At 29.1% G+C, this 19222-nt stretch overlaps 3 protein-coding genes across 3 annotated transcripts; 2 read left to right on the top strand and 1 right to left on the bottom strand.

Annotated features, from left to right (window-relative positions):
* Positions 1-3514: 3514 nt before the first annotated feature.
* LOC134833958 (dual oxidase maturation factor 1) lies at positions 3515-12476 on the top strand. Its single transcript, XM_063848468.1, has 6 exons — positions 3515-3670; positions 10089-10472; positions 10532-10751; positions 10816-11232; positions 11290-11556; positions 12063-12476. Exons 2-6 carry the CDS (start codon positions 10115-10117, stop codon positions 12124-12126), a joined length of 1326 nt encoding a protein of 441 aa, XP_063704538.1. The 5' UTR covers positions 3515-3670; positions 10089-10114; the 3' UTR covers positions 12127-12476.
* A 977-nt stretch (positions 12477-13453) lies between these two features.
* Positions 13454-16206, top strand: LOC134833125 (protein phosphatase PTC7 homolog). The gene is made up of 4 exons (XM_063847346.1): positions 13454-13694; positions 13845-13967; positions 14202-14692; positions 15911-16206. The coding sequence occupies exons 1-4, from the start codon at positions 13586-13588 to the stop codon at positions 16109-16111; spliced, it is 924 nt and encodes a 307-aa protein (XP_063703416.1). The 5' UTR covers positions 13454-13585; the 3' UTR covers positions 16112-16206.
* A 672-nt stretch (positions 16207-16878) lies between these two features.
* On the bottom strand, positions 16879-18208 carry LOC134833960 (derlin-2). Its single transcript, XM_063848469.1, has 3 exons — positions 17907-18208; positions 17276-17796; positions 16879-17213 (listed from the first exon to the last, which is right to left on the bottom strand). The coding sequence occupies exons 1-3, from the start codon at positions 18000-18002 to the stop codon at positions 17033-17035; spliced, it is 798 nt and encodes a 265-aa protein (XP_063704539.1). The 5' UTR covers positions 18003-18208; the 3' UTR covers positions 16879-17032.
* Positions 18209-19222: the final 1014 nt, after the last annotated feature.

Here is a 19222-nt window from a genome sequence, read left to right as displayed (position 1 = left end):
GTCACTTTCGCGTTTGACAGCTTCTTTTGACAAGTACCCTGGCGGACATTCAAAATGGAGGTGAGGCAAGTTACTGGATTTCAGCATGACATTTGGCTATGAGCCTCTTAATGAATTAGCGAAGTTGATTTATCATTTTCAGTCGTCTCGTTGTTGAAAAAGAAGTGAATTAGCGATGGCAAATTGCAAATTTGCAACCCTGATATGTAACGGTTTGATCTTTTTAACCACGTGGTTTTTTATCTTAACCTAAAAAGATCTTTAAGCCACGTAAATTTAAAACTTTTCTAAAAATGAATGAAAATTAAAAATTATTTTTAATATTTAAAACCAAACACTTTTTTAAAGATTTAATTATTATTCTTTTTAATTAAAAATTATTTAAACCTGTTTTTCGACAATTTTTTAGATTTTTTATAGGACAATTTCATAAATTTAAAATTTAATTGTTGTTGATGTTATTTTAAAAATTTCTAAAATTTTAATTTATTTTTATTATTTTTTATTACGAATTAGAAAGAATTTATAAAAATTTCAAAAAAAAAAATTGAGAATAATTTTTTATTAACAACAAAATTTTTTTTGTGGACCAAATTTTTCTCTAAATGCAGAGATTCAAAATTTTTGTACTTTTTTTAAATTTCTGAATTTTCATTAAAAAAATGATCAAATATTGAAAAAAAAATTTTTTGAAAAGACTCTTTATAAAATTTGAAGATTGAAATTAAAAATTACTTTACAAAATTAAACATTTTTTGAAATTTAAAAAAAATAATCTAACCAAAAATTCATTTAAATATCAACAAAAATGAATTTTATATAAAGCGACTTTTTATAAAAATTTTAGGATCATCTGGTGAGGAATTTTTCATCATTTCAACCCATATATTAAAACTTCGTTTTTAGCATTGTTTTGAACTTGATTTATTACCAGGCAACCTTGCATATTGCATTCTCGTCGACTAACATCACGAACGATCGTCGAGAAAAAATATATTCTAACACTATTTACTGAACAACGACTACTGAATAATTTACTCAACATCCTTTCTCAACGTCTTTCGCTTTTCATTAACAACTCATAAAATTTCGCAGAAAAAAAACAAAAAAAAATCGTTCACCGGAAGCAAATTAGGAATTTTAATGAACGACACGCGATACAACGAGATATGTTGTGTCAAAAAGCTATCAAGTTGTTACACTTAACCTTTACCTATGTTTATTAACTTATGTATATGGGGCTCAACAAACATAGAATGGACACGCCAGGTGTTGTCAAAAACAATTCCGGATACGTACATTCTGACTCACATTGTGTGTCTTGCATCTAAATTCGATATTCAAATTTTGTGTCCGGCTTTAGAATATTTTAACGAAAACTTTGTAAATGTTTTTTTTGAGTTTTTTTCGTACGCGCATTAGTCCGATATGTGTCGAGTCATATGAATATGTAGATAATAGAGTACACTAATAATTATATAGATATTGAATATTATATTGTACAAGCACACAATTCAAGGTAAATAGATAAATTTTATATTGAAATGCAACCTTGTGTGTCATGCATACCTATATGCTACGAAAGACAAATGCGTCTGTATGTCAACTTTGCTGCGATTCAATTAGATATCTATCAAGAATTTCTTCAGTTAACCGGTAGTACTGAAGTACATATTCGGAGCTGAGCTACAATTAACTTACAAATAGGTGAAATCGGAATCATATTGCCGAGCTATTATCGAGTTATAAACGCCAATTATTATTTTGATGTTTATTTTTTGCGCGAACATCATTACACCTGTTAGCTTTAATTAATTACGAGTTTTTGTTGTTATTGCTGCTGATTTTCAATCTCAATTTGTAGATGTAACAAAATGATTGTACATGACTTTATGGATTTAGAGATCTCAGATGATGATGTTGATGGTTCAATATCGAATATGATTAAAGGTCTAATAAAAAATATTTACAATTAATAGCAAAAAGATACAAAATGTCTAGATTTGTAAAGAAAAAATTCTCACACATGTTTGTATTGAAAGCAACAGCAGTACAGATACTACCATAGAAGTTTTAATAGACGACTTTTCAGTATTTTGTGATGTGAGCGTATTTTGTTATTTCTAAGCTTTATAAAAAAAATCATAATTTTAAAATCTAATGCGAGACAATGCTTTTGTCTTCTTAAAAATATTTTAATTCAAGTTTACGAATGGCGATAAGCTCAATAAGCCAACATTTGATCTTAAACTTACAAATTTTGATTGTTAAAATTTCGTCAACTTTTAGATTTGTATCGTTAAAACTCGTCAATATTTTCGACAACAGGATATCATTTAGCAGACGTTCATCGATGGGACGAACAATCTTTTACTTTATTTTTTGTGGGAAAGTCCTTCTTTGTTAGTTTTGACGACAAGTTTTGAAGAATTTGTAGAAAAATTTATGTTTGAGTAATTTTACTGGATAAATGACTTATTTGTAGAGGAAATTATGTTAATATACTCCTTTTTTGCTCAGGAATTTCACAGACTCAGGAATTATAGTTTTGACCTCGTCGAACAATGCCACTTTATATGTGATGAATATCATGTGATGTCTCATGGCTAGTCTTCACAGATCCAAATTTTATATTATGTTCTTCAAAGCTCTTCCAAATTGTCTTTAACAAATAATATGATATTAACACTCCCGCTCAAGACCGATCCTCAAGAGCCGTTCCCGAAGCTTAGAAAGTTTTTCGTGGCTTAATCCCTTTGTTAACATATCGGCCACTTGGTCTTCGCTCTTGATGTAAACAAGTTTAATTTCATCCTGCATAAAATGAGCAAAATGATCCGTTGTATCCAGAAATCAACAAATCTTTCAACTGAGATGATATTATTGTTAGAACATCCTTCCATCCTAGATTTGATGTCGTCTAATAATCGGCTTTCTAATCCAAAGGTCGCGGATTTGAATCCCGTAAGGGATGCCAAATGTAACCCCAATGACTATGAAAACTCAATCAATCAATTAAACAATCGCTTTATTCTTCCAAAATTATCCAGAATATCTCCAGTACGTCTATCTTCTTTTCTTTCTGCCACAAAAGTGACATCTCTCCCCTGTAACCAACGAAACATTAATATTAACATTACCTGTCACCGGTTACAATTTGAAAAAGAAAAAAGTTTAAAACTTACCTCAGACAGACACCGCCAACACCTCCAACTCTTCCCTAAAAATGTACAAAAAATTACTTCCATTGTTATGATGCAGATAGCAAAATAGCCGCATACACTCAATCCAAATCCGAATGTATGCTCAACTTACCTATATGTATTGATACCCAAACGTAGTTATGTAGTGTATCGAAAAAAAACAGAGATGCGGAATAACACTACACCTAGTGTAGTAGATAGACAGACAGTAAGTACTTACCTATTGACTTTTACGCTGTGCACACTCACACTCCGACACGCTGTATAGTTTTTTCATTTGAGATTCAGTCATCGTCTTTACTTAACATCGGACGGATGTATCTCGCGTTCGTCGTCTGTTGTTCAAATGTTGAATTTTATTTTTCTCATCAGCGAATACTAATCGTGTCGTCGTCGTTGTTGTAGAAACAAAAAAAAAGTTTGATACTTGAAAAGATTAAATTGTGAACAAAGTTATTGAAATTGTGGTAAAGTATCTGTTCTAGACATCGCAAAATCCGACAAAATGACAAACAAAAATTTTTTTAAGAATTGTTTCAAAACGCGACACGGTGACTACTTTTTCGAGAAACCAAACTTAGTGAGCGTGTACTTTTTCGCATTGTTACAATTTTTCTTTTGCAAAAAACAAATAACCAGAATATATTTCTGCCAGCTTATTGTTATTATTGTAACAAAGTGCATTTATTTAGCAAGGCGAGGTATTTACATTCAAAATTTATTAAACTGTGCGTTAAATCCCTTTCAAAAGTTTTTAAGCAACGATTCTTGTAACAAAGCCACGAAGGAATAACAGTTCCTAACAAATAAAAGATGACGCACAAACCTAAAATGGATGTCAACTCTCAACAAATTCGACGAATATACAAAATAACAACAACAGTTTTTATGACAAAATTTTTTTAAGAACATTTTTTCGGACTAATAACCGGTTTTTACCTCAACTCATCATCTTAATTTGCTCGTCTCGTTAGAAACGCTTTACAACAATATTCGCAAAAATCGTCAATTTCACGTGTTTTGGCAACGAATAAAAATTGAGCCCTGAACCAAAAAAAAAAAATGTTAAAAATAAACAAGAATTGTGCGGTCCATAAATAACAGTGCAAAGACAATCGCGAAAAAATGACAAGACAAGTGAAATAAAATAATAATAATAACCGAAAAAAAAATGGGGACTCAATTATATAATGGCAGTGTTTTAGCGCAATAACAAGCTACATCAAAGAATATATTTTTTATTGCCATTGTTTCGGAGCGAAAAACAATGCAGGCAACGATTCGTGTAAACAAAACAATAAAAATGATGTTAATTATGTTGAATTTAGTTCATCCATATTATTGCTTTCATAATTATTATTTTACTGACCGATAAAATCATAAGAAGTGAGAGAGACACTCCTCTGAGATGCCCTTCAACATAAATCCAAACACTGCATAAATTTGAATTTTTAATTTGTGACAAATATTCAAAATATCCGAAAATTATTCGAGAACTGCGCGTGTGTTATGTCACGTAGATGTGATTTCCTTATTATGAAAAAAAAAAAAACAAAACTGATGCAAGTGAACTGCAACAAAAAAAGTACAAAAAAATAAATGAAAGTGAAATTTTTCCTGTTTACTCTCCGACATGCACTTATACTCCATGAAACACACGAAATAAAAAGTAGTATGTTGGCTTCGTCATCGTCGTGTTACGTACGATTACGCCATCCGCTCATTTTACTCTCTGTACATGTTACGTCTGAAATTTCTTGTATTTCTACCATTATTATTATTACCTACTAAGTATTACACACTGTTGCCGCCGCATTGTTGTTGTTGTTGTAATGTAGTAATAATTGGTTTATCAGTACCTATGGAGCTCATACTAAAATGGTGTTGAAAGTGAAATTTATAAAAAAAAAACAGTTAAAGAGCATTTTTCACACCCAAATGTTAAAAGTGACAGATGTGTGACATTTAAGATGATGATGAGATTAATGATTTTTGTATCAGTGTCATATTAGGTGAAAATTAGTGAAAAAAATCTAAATTGGGTCTTTGAGTAATGTGACATAAAGGATTTTCATATGACTTTCAGAAATGAGCAAAAATCACGTGTGGGTCAAATTTTAGAATAGGTAACTTCATGAATTTTTTGAAATTCTAAGGAATTCTTAGAAAAGTTTTCGTAACTTTCTAACGGGAATAATTAACTTCGTACTTTCATAAATCACCAAAACTGCAGAATAGTTTAGCTTAATTTTGCAATTTTGGTTATTTTTGAAAGTTTTGCAATGATATCGTTAGAAAGTTATGGAAACTTTTTTAAGAAAACTTTTTCCTTCCTTAGAATTTTGAGAAATTCATGAAGTTTTCGTTCTAATACTTGGCACAGATGTGATTTATATTATTTTTGACCATTTCTTAAAGATTTAAGATTAAACCTAACATTTGAACCAAGTTACAAGTCGGTAGCTTTAATACAACTTACCTTTCGTTGGAGAGAAGTGAAATCTTCAAAAGCCTCCTCGATGATTTTCGTCCCCTCACATCACTCGATATCAGCATTTCATCGAAAAAAAATGGCATGAGATTTTTTGATGGTTTTGTATTATTTAGGCCTAAACTAGTCCAAAAAACCTAAATTTAAAATTCTAAAACGAACCAAAGTGTTTCTATGCATTTTTAGTGAGATCGGGTATGTCAAAGAGGTACTTGAATTAACCCAAATGCACTAAGAAATGTCGAAAAACCGTTTGGTTCGTTCCAGAATTTTGAATTAAGGTTTTTTGGACTAGTTTAGGCCTAAATATTACAAAACCATTAAAAAATCTCATGCCATTTTTTTTTTCGATGAAATACTACTGTCGTTATTTCACGTTCTATAATTCCTAAAAAAGATTAAATTTTATAGAGTGATCACTATTTCAATACTATTTCAATACGATTTTCAATACTCTTTGGACCACGGTGATGCATCCTCAAACCTAACTTTATGAAATTTATTAAATCTTTCTCAAACCTTAAACCTTCTTAACAAATTTCAATAAGATGACAACTAAACCATGATGATGATGACTATATAGTGAACCACCTGAGCACACAAAAAAGGGCTTTCTGTTGGTTTTCTTTCTTCCTAACCTGTTCCATATTCTTCTTTAACCGTGCTGACGCTCTTTAAGAAAGAAAATATTTCTTTCAGAGCGAAGTCTCTAAATTCTTCAGGTTCAATTATACCATTCGTGCTTCCTAAAAGCAACATTATTTTGTTTTCCAAATAAGGACAATCGCATAAAATGTGCTCTGCTGTTTCTTCTGCTGAATGACAGATTCTGCAATCTGTTGAATTCCTATAACCCATTCTACTCATTTATACCATCAAATTTTGCTGAATTAATGATTTTTCATTAATTAATCTTTTTGCGAAGCAACCCTAATAGCAAAAGCCATTTAATTTTTCAACATGAACAAAATAAGACAACTGGAAAAGTTTTGTTGAAAATACAAAAGTTTACTACTCGTTTAATTTAACTATCGAACAGTAAAATTTAGTATTTTCAACAAAAACCTTTCCAGCTGTCAAATTTTGTTCCTGTTAAAAATAAAAAATTTGCAAACATTTTTGCTCCAATAGCACAAAAGCAAAGTTAATATACCGCAAAATTGCCAAAGGCAAAATTTCAGAAAAGAGACAAAATTTAGTCTACTACCTAAAGCTGATCAACTTCTTCATTTTTTGAATTGAATGGCTTATTTAATCTTTGTTTATTTTTTGTGCAAAAACCTAAAAAGGCAAACTTTTCGGATTAGTTACACTCCAAAAATTAGAATTGGAACGCCCATGCCCTACAGAAATTTTTAAGTGTCCATTTTTAAAGCAAATTCAGCTTAATGTTACTTAATTTTTGAACTTTACAGATTTTTAGCCACTGTCACAATCATATAAATTTTTATGGAGCTCTTTATTAGCTTTGAATTCTACAAAAATTCGTAATTTGATTAATATTTTGAAATTAAAAAGTTAATCTTTTTATCTTTTTAAGCTAATTTAAGTCACAACCATACAATTTCTTTCAAAAAAACCCTAAGAGTTGAATGACTCTCAAGAGCTCGTTAAAAACTTGTTAACAACTCTTCTTTTGCTTTAACTCCGGTTCAATGAAACAGTTCAATGAAAAGTCAAGTGTAAAAAATACTTTAATAAAAAAGGAAGTCTTCAAGTATCTACGAACGTTTAAAAAAATAAATTTATAAAAAATAAAATGAAAAATTAAAATGGCGTAAAAACAAGTGTACAATATAAAAAATAATAAAAATATGTTTATTCAATGATTTATATAGAGAATTCATGGTCGCATGCTGCACACATTTTATGAGTCACGTACTGCTATTTTTTCGCTAAAAAAAATTTTTTTTTTATTTATTTATAAAATGTGTAAAAATGTGAACATTATTTGTGAATACAAAGTGCAGATAATATTTCATATAAAATAATTTGCAAATCACGAGTCGTATTTTTTTTTAAATAATAAAAAATTTCTTTGATCAAGTGATCTCTCAAGTGTACAAAAAAAAAATAGAGACAACAATCAAACTACTGAATGATACTTCCTGTTAAAATTTTCAAAAAAATAAAATAAAATAACAACAAGTTTCTCACTTGTTCAAGCGTTTAGGTCTTTTTCAGCTAGTTTCTCATAAATAATTCAAATATTTTTCCAGAGCTGCGAAGCGCATGTCGGTTAGATCGTGATCCACGTTTCATTCAGAAAATTACAACAACAAAAAATAAACTTTGGAATTGATGGAACCAAAAAATTAATATTCAAACAACGCGAAGTCATTCATCATGCCGCGCATCCAATTTTTTTTTTCGCAAAACAAACTAATTGCTCTGAGGAATCCGACCTTCAGTAAGATCACTCACTGTATTGAGTGAATTGAGTCAGTCAGACTACAAATACTTATGCGAAACCGGTAGCATTCTATATTTCGTTCGAACTAGTTTACTTAAGTTTTTTTTTTGTTTCTAGCAATTAATTGAAACAGCTGAATGAGCAGCTCGCTCTCTCATTCTCTCAATTTGTTTGTTTGTTGTTCGCACAGTATGGCATAAAACTAGTTTTTCTTCCGGATTGTGGCTTGACTTCGTTTGTTATCACAATAAATATAAAATAAATAATTGCGAATCGAAAGAAATTGAAAGTTCAAGTGGTTGATTGAGAAAAAAAAATGTTTGAATGTACAATGCATTCGATTGTTTCTAACAAAAAAAATTAGGGAAGGTGACTAGAAACTAGGAAATGGGAAGTAAACCGACATTTCGTGGTTACTTATTCGAAATTATTAAATGAGTTAATTTATCGAGAAAAAAATATAAAAAAGTAATTTTATTGCGAATTATAAAAAATGCGAGTCAATAAATAAAAAATTCCAAGCCACAGAACCGGATCTTCGAAATAAAAATAGAATAAAGAGAACAGAAGAGGATACATGACTCGGTTAGTTAGTACGAAACCTTCAGTTAATGACTCAGTTTACTCGCAGTTCATCGACTTTTAAACCTATATTGAATGAAGACAGTTGGTACAGTTTTTCTGTTCTTGTATCGATTTTTTTTTTCGAAGATTCAAGATGCAAATTGTCATGACACACTTTTGTAACACGCAAATATTGACCTTACCTAATTCAGTGATGACTGGCATAGATAATGCTTCATTAGTTGAAGTCTTACGGTCTCGTTCCGTCTTCTAATGATATTTTTTGTACATTAAAGATGTTGTCGATAAGACATTTAACGAGTTAATTTATTTTTTGGAATGAGATAAATATCTTTTTGTTTGTTTTTTAAATATTAATAAATGACGATGGACTTTTGGAATTATTTTTAATACAGATTTTAGTACAGTATATATTATTAGTACTACTGTTAAAGTTAATTTGGTATAAATTTGATTTTTTTTTTACAAACACTTGGTACAAATTTTGAATTTTAAAAATAAATTTTAATAAAAATTTGACATTTGAAACAATTTTTAGTACAAATTTGGATTTTTAGAACTTCGAATTTCTTTGAAAATTTTTTTCTAAATAAATTTTGACTTATCTAAGAGTTTTAGTACAATCATGGACTTTTAAAACCATTTTTATATAAATTTTTAATTTTAGAACAATTTTTAGTACAAATTTAGTTTTAAACTTTCAATTCGACACATTTTTAGTACAAATTTCGAGTTTTGACAATTTTAGAACAATTTCAATTTTTATTAAAATTTTGATGAATAATTTTTTGCTCTAATTTTTACTCTTAAGACAATTTCAATTAAAAATTTTGACTTTTTAGAACAACTTTTAGTACAAATTTCGAGTTTTGAAACAATTTTTAATAAAATAATAATTTTTAGAACAATTTTAGCAATTTTTATTACAAATTTTTGACTTTTTGAATAATTTTTAGCAAATCTAGTGACTTTTAGAACAATTTCAATTAAAAATTTGAACTTTTTAGAACAACTTTTAGTACAAATTTCGAGTTTTGAAACAATTTTTAAAAAAATGTTAATTTTTAGAACAATTTTTTTTTACGAAATTTTGATTTTTAGGACAATTTTAGTAAAAATTTCGTCTATTAGAACAATTTCAATTAAAATTTTGACTTTTTAGAACAACTTTTAGAAAAAATTTTGCATTTTGAAACAATTTTTAAGCATGATATTAATTTTTAGAACAATTTTAGCCACTTTTATTGTAAAATTTTGATTTTTAGTAAAAATTTTTGGCAAATCTAGTGACTTTTAAAACAATTTCAATTAAAAATTTGAACTTTTTAGAACAACTTTTAGTACAAATTTCAATCACTTCACTCACTTTTTGTCTTTTCTTTCCTTTTTTTTTCAGACCTCCAATTCAAAACTGCCTCGATTATGAAAGGCTGGTTCGATGCGTTCCGTGACGATGGAGCGCCCACTTTATATTCCTTCTCGAATCGTACTCCCGTGACGGGCGACGTCTCCCTCGTTGCCGTTTGCGTCCTTTTTGCCACATTATATTTAGCATTTTTAGTCATATTTCCCGGAGTGCGAAAGCAGAAATTTTCCACATTTGTCACAGTTACGCTCAGTTTATTCGTGGGACTCGTGATTCTCGTGACACGTCTCGGCTCGTCATGGCACGTGGCCCAAACGAACATTGTGGCGCCTTACAAAGCATTTTCGCGGGAGAAATTAGCGGCGAAATTGGGAGCTCATATTGGATTGATGCATATCAATGTAACGTTAACAGGTGAGAATTTACTTGATTTTAAGGAAAAATTTGAAAAGTTACTAAAATTTTCTTTTTAGCATTGCCTTTAGATAACATGACACAAACAGATATCGATTTCAACGAAAGATTTACCTGGGATGCCGCGAACGACATGGAAAATTGCTACAAAAAAGCCCTGAAACGTGGATTGCCGTATCCCATCTTGACCATTGCTGAGTATTTTAGCTTGGGACAAGAAGGATTTTCATGGGGAGGACAATATCGAGCAGCTGGTTATTACGCGAGTATTCTTTTATGGTGAGAATTTCCTTGAAAAACTTAAAAAATCGTTAAAAACTGAAGAAATTTTAAATTTTTTTAGGGCTTCACTTTCTTCGTGGCTCCTTATGAACTTGTTACTCATCGCTGTGCCACGATATGGCGCTTACATGATGACGTTAACGGGATTATTGCTGCTCGGAACTGCATTCGGTTATTATATGATGGTCCCGAAACGCCCTTTGGTGATCGTCATTGAAGGCAGTCGCATCTTTTTCCACTTTGGTTGGTGTTTCTGGCTCGTAATTGTCGCGGGAGCTCTAAGTTTCTCCGTTGGCTTTATCATTTCCATCATCGACCTGATCTGGCCACATCGATTTACGACAATTTTGGAGGTTTATTATGACACGCCATACGATCGACATGTAATTCTCGAGGAATCGCATGATGTTCGGTACCGCAAACGTAACAGCAAAGGTGGTTTGGAGGATCCTCCGAGTTTGGGAACGAGGATTTTGAGGTTAGATTTTAGTTTTTTGTCGTAAATTTTGATTTTAATGATTTTTTTCTTCCACAGACGTCTTTCGTCGAAGGCCAATCAACTTCCCACAGTCAATGAACAGTCAGCGTTCGATAATCGCGGCTTCCAAAACGAAGTGCCAAAATCTCCGTGGCGTTATCCGTTCAGTAATCGCCGGCCATTTGCACCTGCGCACATGCAGAGATCCATTTCGCAAGATTCCACGTCGAGTATAGCGTCTTATGCGCAATCAGCCACTGTTCAATTGCAAACACCGCCACACGGAAAGTCTCTTCACAAAATGGTTACATCAAGAAATTTGCCGTAAGTTTCTAAAAATTGATAATTTTTTTTTAATTCAAGAAATTTTAATTTGATTAAAAAAAATTAAAATCAAATTTATTTATTTTTAATTTAAATTTTTTAAAATTAATTTTATTTTAAAATTGTATACCTAAATTATTTAAAAATAATTTTAATTTTAATTATTTTTTAAAAAATTATAATTTTTATTAATTTTTAAAAAAAAAATTTTTTAAAATTTAAATTTAATTTTTTTTATTAAATTAATTTTAAAATTTATTAAAAATTAAAAAAAAATAATTTTAATTAATTTTTAATTTAATTTTAAAAATTAATTTTTTATATTTTATTTTTCAAAAATTAAATATTATTTATTAAATAATTTTTAAATTAAAAATTAATTAATTAAATAAAACTTTTGATTTAATTTAATTTAATTTATTTAATTAATTAATTTAATTTAATTTTTTAAATTTAATTCTTTTAAAAATAAAAAAAAATAATTAAAAAATTTTAATTTTTTTTAGTAAACCACCGATGGAACGTATGGAGTCAACACAAATCACTGATCTGAGCAACAGCAATTGGTGATTGTTGGATGCGTCACCGGCATGTTTTTAACTTTAGGATTTTTAATTTATTTGATTAGTTTTTAAGAAGAATCTTCACTGTAAAAAAAAAACCGCAAAATTTTATTAGCTCAAACTTTTATTCTCTGTTTTTAATTTCTCAAAAAAAAAAAATATGTGTAAAAAATACCAACAAAAAAAAATAGAAACGTAATTTTATTAAGTGATGAACTTTTTGTGATAATTATGACTATTGAACTTTATTAAGTATTATTTAAAGCGATAAAACGAAACGAAAACGCATGAAAAAAAGTTAAAATAGTTTCATAATGCAAAAAATAAAATGAAAAATAAAACTGTCTTATAACATGATGTGATTTTGTTTTAATTTTGTGTATTCAATATTTCAGAATTTTGATTAATTTTAGGTTTTAAGTAAAAAATTGTTTTAATTTTGTAGTTTTTTTTTATCCTAAAAGTATGCAATTGATATAATCTTATAAAAAATTAATTTTATGCTCCAAAATTTATGCAATGAAGCTTACAAACTATTTTCTTAGTTTTTCACGAATTTTCTGATAATTTTTCAAATTTTTTTTTTTCAAAACCTTCTCGTAGCTCATTCTGACCAATAACAAAAACTTGAAAAAAATTTTAGAGCAGATTTTCAAATATATGGATATGCTCCTTTGGATATGCAATGAAGCTCTCACAACATTTTTCGTAATTTCTATGAATTTTTCAAACTTATTTCCAATTTTTTCTACTTGAAAACCTACTGAAGGTCAGCAGAAATACGTTATGAAAAATTTCAAATAGATTCGTGAAGTAGAACTTGAGTTATTGCGTTACAAAGTTTGTATGGATTTTCAAATCTAGATGAAATTCGAAATCCATACAAATTTTGTAACGCTTTAACTCAAGTTCTACTTCACGAATCTCTTTAAAAATTTTTGTGGTTAGTCAATTTAAGCTACGAGCATGTTTTGGAGAAAATTTCGGAATAATCTTATTAAATTTTTTAAAAAAATCCTCAAATACGTCGTGTAAGATTCATTGCATAACTTAGATATGGGTAAAAATTATACTTTCTTTAAAAAATACATTGATGTAAATTTTTCTGCTTATAAAAAAGTGACTTGTAATTATTAATTAATGTGATTATCAATGTAAAATTTTGGAAAATTTTGAAAAAAATAATAAAATTTCTCGAATATATCAAAATTCCAAGTAAATTACCAGTCGTCGGCAACTCAAAAAATCGCTTTTACGCTAATTCAAAAAAAAAAAAATATGGGAACCACATGATCGTCTCCTCGATAAAATTTAATACCATCTGGTCATCGCAACTGTGTCACTCGTGAACCATTCAAATGAAACGCATTTATCGATAATTTCCAAAATTTTTACGATTTTCATACATTTTTCACCCGAATGACCGTCTAAAATTGCGAAAAAATTGTGCGACGCGATACTCAACGATGATGCAGACATTCAGTGTAGCGCGATTCCTGAATAAGGCAATCAAAAATACGATTCTCCAAAATTTCACACAACTCGATGGGAGCAGAAAATTCAGATTAGTCGCAGGTGAGGATTTACGACGTTCGCAAAGTCCCGAAAATGTCCTCGAACACTTGTTTTTCCGTGGAAAAGGCATTTTTGGAGCATTTGACGGCGGAAAAAAAGAGAAATTTTATGCTAAAAGTGAAATTTAACTTTTTTCTTTGTATGTTCCAGTTTCATGTGGCTTCGCGAAGAACTTTTTGCAGTCGAAAATTAGCTCAAATAAACCAAAGAACTTCAAGTATGGCGACGATGCGTACTTTATTTGCCAGAAACCCGGTGTTGCTGATGTGATAGGTGAGTTTCGGGAGTTTTTCGACGAAAAATCTAATTTGTTTTGATTACATAACCCTTCGTCGTCGTATAGAAGTGCATTTGCATGATGGTCACAAGATGCATGCACCTTTGTACCTTGCGAAAAAAAATTGTTTTGCAAATAATGAGCGAAAAATAACAAAAGATTTGTGTCGGCGCGTAGTTAAAAATAACTTTTTTTTGGAAAATTTTCATCGATTTCTTCGTCTTTGATAGGTGTGGCAGACGGCGTTGGTGGCTGGCGAAATTACGGCATCGATCCCGGAGAGTTTAGTTCCTTCCTCATGAGCACGTGTTCGCGTCTCGTTCAATCGTCGAGCTTCAATCCTGAACGTCCCGTGAGTCTGATCGCCAGTAGCTACAACGAATTGCTCGAGCAAAAGGATCCCATCATGGGCAGCAGCACAGCATGCGTGCTAATTCTCAACAAGGAGAACAATATGCTCTATGCCGCGAATATTGGCGACAGCGGGTTCCTTGTGGTGCGAAAGGGCAACATTGTGCATCAGTCGGAGGAACAAACGCATTATTTTAATACGCCGTACCAGCTGAGTTCGCCCTTCCATAATAGCGATGTGCTGAGTGATCGTCCCGAGTCTGCCGATGAAATTAGTTTTCCCGTGCAAAAGGGAGATGTAATTATGGTAGCGACAGATGGGGTGTTTGATAATGTACCAAGTAGCATACTTTTGGACACATTAACACAGGTAATTAATTTTTTTTTCGACTTTTTATGGGAGAAAATGGACTTTTTTGAGCTTTGAGTTCAGAAAATTTTGCTTGATGATCAATTTTTTGGAAAAAAACAACTTTTTTGGACCTAAAATTGAGAAAATTTTCTTGGCGATTAAAAATTTTGAGAAAAACAACAACGAAATTTATTTTTTTCACTCTTTAATTGAGTAAAATTGATTCAAGATGATTTTTTTTTGCAAACAATCAATTAAAATATTCATTGTCATGTCACGTCATTAACGTGGGCCGAGAAGAATAATGCCAAAAATAATTGAAATAAGACAATTAGGGACTTTTTTAATGAGAAGATGAGTTTTTTAAGCCAAAAATTATCTGTTGAAGGACTTTTTGTCTCAGAATTATGAAATTTTGTCAATTTATGGACCTTTTAAAGCATAAAATAAGAAATTTTATCGAATAATGAGTATTGAGTAGTAGAAAAAAGTTCAATTTTCTTCGAAATTTTTAATGATTTTATATGTTTTAATGTAAAAAATTAGGAGATTTAAAGAAAAAATTATTTTATAAATATTTTTATGTTTAAAATTAATTTTAAAAATATTTTTCTGAAAACAAATATTTTTTTTATTTTTTTTTCACTGAAAAAAAAAATTAATTTTAAGAAAAATTGATATATTTTAAAAATTTTTATTCAAAAAAAAATTTATTTTTTTAATTCAAAAATTTGAAAATTAAAATAAATATTGACTTAACTCTTTGATTTCTAAGCAAAATTAAAATTTTTTATAATTTTTATTTTCGAGAAAGTAAGAAAAACTGAGCTTTTATGTGCTAAAAATTTGAAGGAACTCAAAAATATTGACTTTTGAAAAAATTAAAATTTATATTTTTATCTTTTTTAAAATTTTATTTTCAAAAATTTGTCGAAAATTGAACATTTTCTTAAATTTTTAATATTCGATATTAAATATCGATCTTAAAAAAATTAAAAAAAAAATTCATTAGTAGGTCGAATTAATTTTTGATAATTATTTTAGCCTAATTTTGAAAATTTTGTAATTTTTTAATCTTTATAATCATCAAAAAATAACTAAAACCTTCAGATAATCGATAAACTCAAATAATTTGCAATAAATTAACGATCACGAGACGCACCACAGATGACATCATCACGAGAAAATCACAAAAATAAATCACTTTGTAAACAAATATTCACTTTTTTTTTGCAGGTTGAAGGTGTCTGTGACCCAGTTAAATTACAAATGTGTGCTAACTCAATTGCTCTAATGGCGCGACAATTATCGTTCGACAGCAAATTCTTGTCTCCCTTTGCCATGAATGCGCGAAAGAACAACATAAATGCGATTGGCGGCAAACCGGATGACGTTACTGTAGTGCTGGCCACTGTAGCTGACAACTCAGGAGAATAATATCAAAAAAAAAAAAAAAATCACGCGGACTTTATTGGATTAATTTTTAAGCAAACCTATTAAAATAATGAACAAATAATTGAACTACTACAACCTACCTAGGTATTATAAGTAAATTTTAATCGCAGTTTTTTTTTGTTTATAAAAAAATTAAAAAAATAAAATAAAATTGTATGAATTCGAGAAACGCAAAAAAAAAGTAGTTTTTATTAAATTTTTATTTTTTTTTGTTTATTAAATTCAGGCCATTAAAAGAAAAAAAATAAATATTATTATAATTTTTTATGATATTTTTGGAAGTCTAACGATATTTTGTTACATTTGTCATTTTAGTCAAAATTAAAATTAAATTTATTTTTAATTTTATTAAAAATAATTTTTTAATTTTATTAAAAATAATTTTTTAATTTTATCAAAAATATTTTTTTTAATATTGAAATGTTAAAAAAAAAATTATTTAAAATAATTAGTTACTTGACTCAAATTTTTTCTATATAAATTTCAATACAAATTTTTTTATTTAGGCATTTTTGTTGTTTTTTAATGTAAAATGACCTTTTCTGTCATTTTTCAATCAAAAAGTATTAAAAAATGTCAAAAATTGTTATTTTTGATTAATTATTTTAATTTTTCTCCATAAATTATTTGACAAAATCGAAGAGGGGAAGTCATAAAGTGAAAATTGACTTTAGAAATCAAATTAAAATAAAAATTAAAAAATTAGATTAATTCTTGAAACGAAAAAAAAGTAGTTTTTGATTGCCATGATCCGTTTTTATTAAATTTTATTCATAAATTATTTTTTTATATACAGATTTTTTTATAAGTAATTTTTTTGGAAAGCAAAGTCGGTCTTTTCGTTCATTTTTTATTTTTAATAATTAAATTGTTCAACAATTATCTTCTAAAAAAACACTTGGACTATAGAATTTCTTGCGCTTGTTGATTATTGTTGTTGTTGTTGTTATTTGGTTGGTTATTTGCGGCATTTTCTTGTGCGTTCTCGCCTTGATTGGGCTGGAAATTAAACCCGCCGGGTCTGTCATCGCCAATTTCGAAATTAAGTGGCGTATATTCCGTTGGTTCATCGAACAGGGTTTGTCTAAAAATTAAAAAAAAATATTTTTTTATGATTTTTTTAATAAATTTCACTCAAAAACTCACAAAAATCTCGGTGTCTTGAGCATTTTGAAGCCACCACGTTGATTCGGGAACACATCTTCGAGGAAGTAATAAATATGTCCAACAGCCATGCCCATCAAGTCAATCCAAATGGTATTTCCGAGGATAACGGAGAAGCCCAGCAACACCCACGGCAAATACGGCGCCGGAAAATTCATCACGCCAAACAAATTCATGCGAACAAATGGGTTTCGACGCGACCACACATAAACGAGCATTATCGTAAATGCCTGTCCGAGGAACAATTGTTTGCCGTAAAACGCAAAAATGACCATAATTGTGCCGCCAAACACGAACAACATCACAAAATCGCTGCTGCGTCCCCGAAAACTGCCCTCTTCGAGCATCCGACAATATTTGTAGGCGAAAATCATGTTGAAGAAGAAGCTGAAGCCCATGGTGCCGAAGAACAGGAAAGTCGTGAATAAACGCCATATCTGATACTGATAAATAATTAGCGTCGGATTAAAGTACAGCTGGAACGGCGTAATGATATCCAGTTGCTGAAACACACAAAAATTAAATTTTGTCAACAATGACGTGGTCTCGATGCGGAAAAGTGACACTCGTTCTATTTTTTCCAAATCCAAACCACGTCGAAGAGAATTCTTACCACAGCTAACGTTGTCAGGACACAACTGGAAATGTAGAACCTCGTAACGATGGGAACTTCGAAGAATTCATTTATAATCGGTTGGAGTCCAGCCATTATTTCTAAAGTGTTTTTCGTCTAAAAAATATTTGCATTCCTATGCTAAAGGTGAAGTACAGCGGCAAAAGCTCTTTTTATGGAGGCCTCCAAATAGCTTCGATTCAAAATTTGTCAAAGATTTTGTGGGTTTTTGTCTTTTGCAGTGCGTCAGGATTTTCTTCGCGAATGTTTTGGTTTTTTTGACTTCAATTGGCTTTCGTATGTTTAATTTTTGAATTAGAAAAAAGGCAAGTTTAACTACAGTGAAACCTCCTAAGATGATGAAATCTGAATCTTTTATTTTGAAATTGGGCACCTAACTTATAGTTGAAGTTTCAACCAAAAATTTATTTTTTTTTAAATTATAAATTAAATTAAAATTATAAATTAATTAAATTAAATTATATGAATTATAAAAAATGTTATAAAATAAGCTTTTACTGTAAAACACAGAAAATTTTTATAAATTTAAATAAATTAAAATTTTTGAATTTCTCAAAGATTTTTTTTTTTGTAAAATAAAAAAATATTTAACGAATTCATCAAAAATTTCAGAAATATAAAAAATTAAATTAAATAAGAAAAGTTTGGTAATTTCATGAATTTTAGGTGCCCATTTTAAGAGATTTTACTGTATTTCGATTGGGGTACTTTTGTATGAAAATTTTATTTCGATTACATTTTAAAAACCTAAAACGCTAAAGTCAGTTAGTTTTTATTAAAAATGTATTAAAATTTCTCAAAACTAAAAAATATTCTAATAAGATCAAGTTTTTTAAAATATTTAATTTTTTTATGATTAATAGTTTTTTGAAATAAGGCCGTTCCAAATTTTGTTTGAACTTTTTTTCCCATGCCCCATTTCAAAAGTCGAAAATACAATAAGAAACAATAAAAAAAAGTTTTTTGGTCTATTTTCATAATTTTTCAAGGAATTTAAATTATTTTTAATTTTTTTACTGATGATGACATTTTTGCAAGAATTTTCTTCTCTAAAAATAATTTTTCGAAAATTAAAAAAAAAATTATAAAAAACCTAAAAATCAAGAGCAAAAGAAAATTTAAAAGCGGCCTCAGCTTTTTTTTAAAATAAAATTATTAAAATTTTAATTTTTATAAAAAAATAATTTTTGTTTTAAATTTGATACTTCTTATCGTAAGATTTATCATGAAACTTATAAAATTTTCTTATTTTTTTATATTGAAAATTGCCTAAAAACCTTTATAATTAAGGGAAA

Source organism: Culicoides brevitarsis, chromosome 3, assembly GCF_036172545.1.
Source record: "Culicoides brevitarsis isolate CSIRO-B50_1 chromosome 3, AGI_CSIRO_Cbre_v1, whole genome shotgun sequence".
NCBI lineage: Eukaryota > Metazoa > Arthropoda > Insecta > Diptera > Ceratopogonidae > Culicoides > Culicoides brevitarsis.
The sequence above is the reverse complement of the archived record's forward strand: the minus strand, read 5'-3'. Positions and strand labels throughout refer to the sequence as shown.

Coding starts and splice junctions, on each gene's coding strand:
- LOC134833958 (XM_063848468.1), top strand. CDS start 10,115: ATGAAAGGCTGGTTCGATGCGTTCCGTGACGATGGAGCGCCCACTTTA. Junction 11,233..11,289: donor TTGGGAACGAGGATTTTGAG/GTTAGATTTTAG, acceptor TTTCTTCCACAG/ACGTCTTTCGTCGAAGGCCA. Junction 11,557..12,062: donor GTTACATCAAGAAATTTGCC/GTAAGTTTCTAA, acceptor AATTTTTTTTAG/TAAACCACCGATGGAACGTA.
- LOC134833125 (XM_063847346.1), top strand. CDS start 13,586: ATGATGCAGACATTCAGTGTAGCGCGATTCCTGAATAAGGCAATCAAA. Junction 13,695..13,844: donor AAAATTCAGATTAGTCGCAG/GTGAGGATTTAC, acceptor TGTATGTTCCAG/TTTCATGTGGCTTCGCGAAG. Junction 14,693..15,910: donor TTTTGGACACATTAACACAG/GTAATTAATTTT, acceptor TTTTTTTTGCAG/GTTGAAGGTGTCTGTGACCC.
- LOC134833960 (XM_063848469.1), bottom strand. CDS start 18,002: ATGGCTGGACTCCAACCGATTATAAATGAATTCTTCGAAGTTCCCATC. Junction 17,797..17,906: donor TCCTGACAACGTTAGCTGTG/GTAAGAATTCTC, acceptor TGTGTGTTTCAG/CAACTGGATATCATTACGCC. Junction 17,214..17,275: donor CTCAAGACACCGAGATTTTT/GTGAGTTTTTGA, acceptor TTTAATTTTTAG/ACAAACCCTGTTCGATGAAC.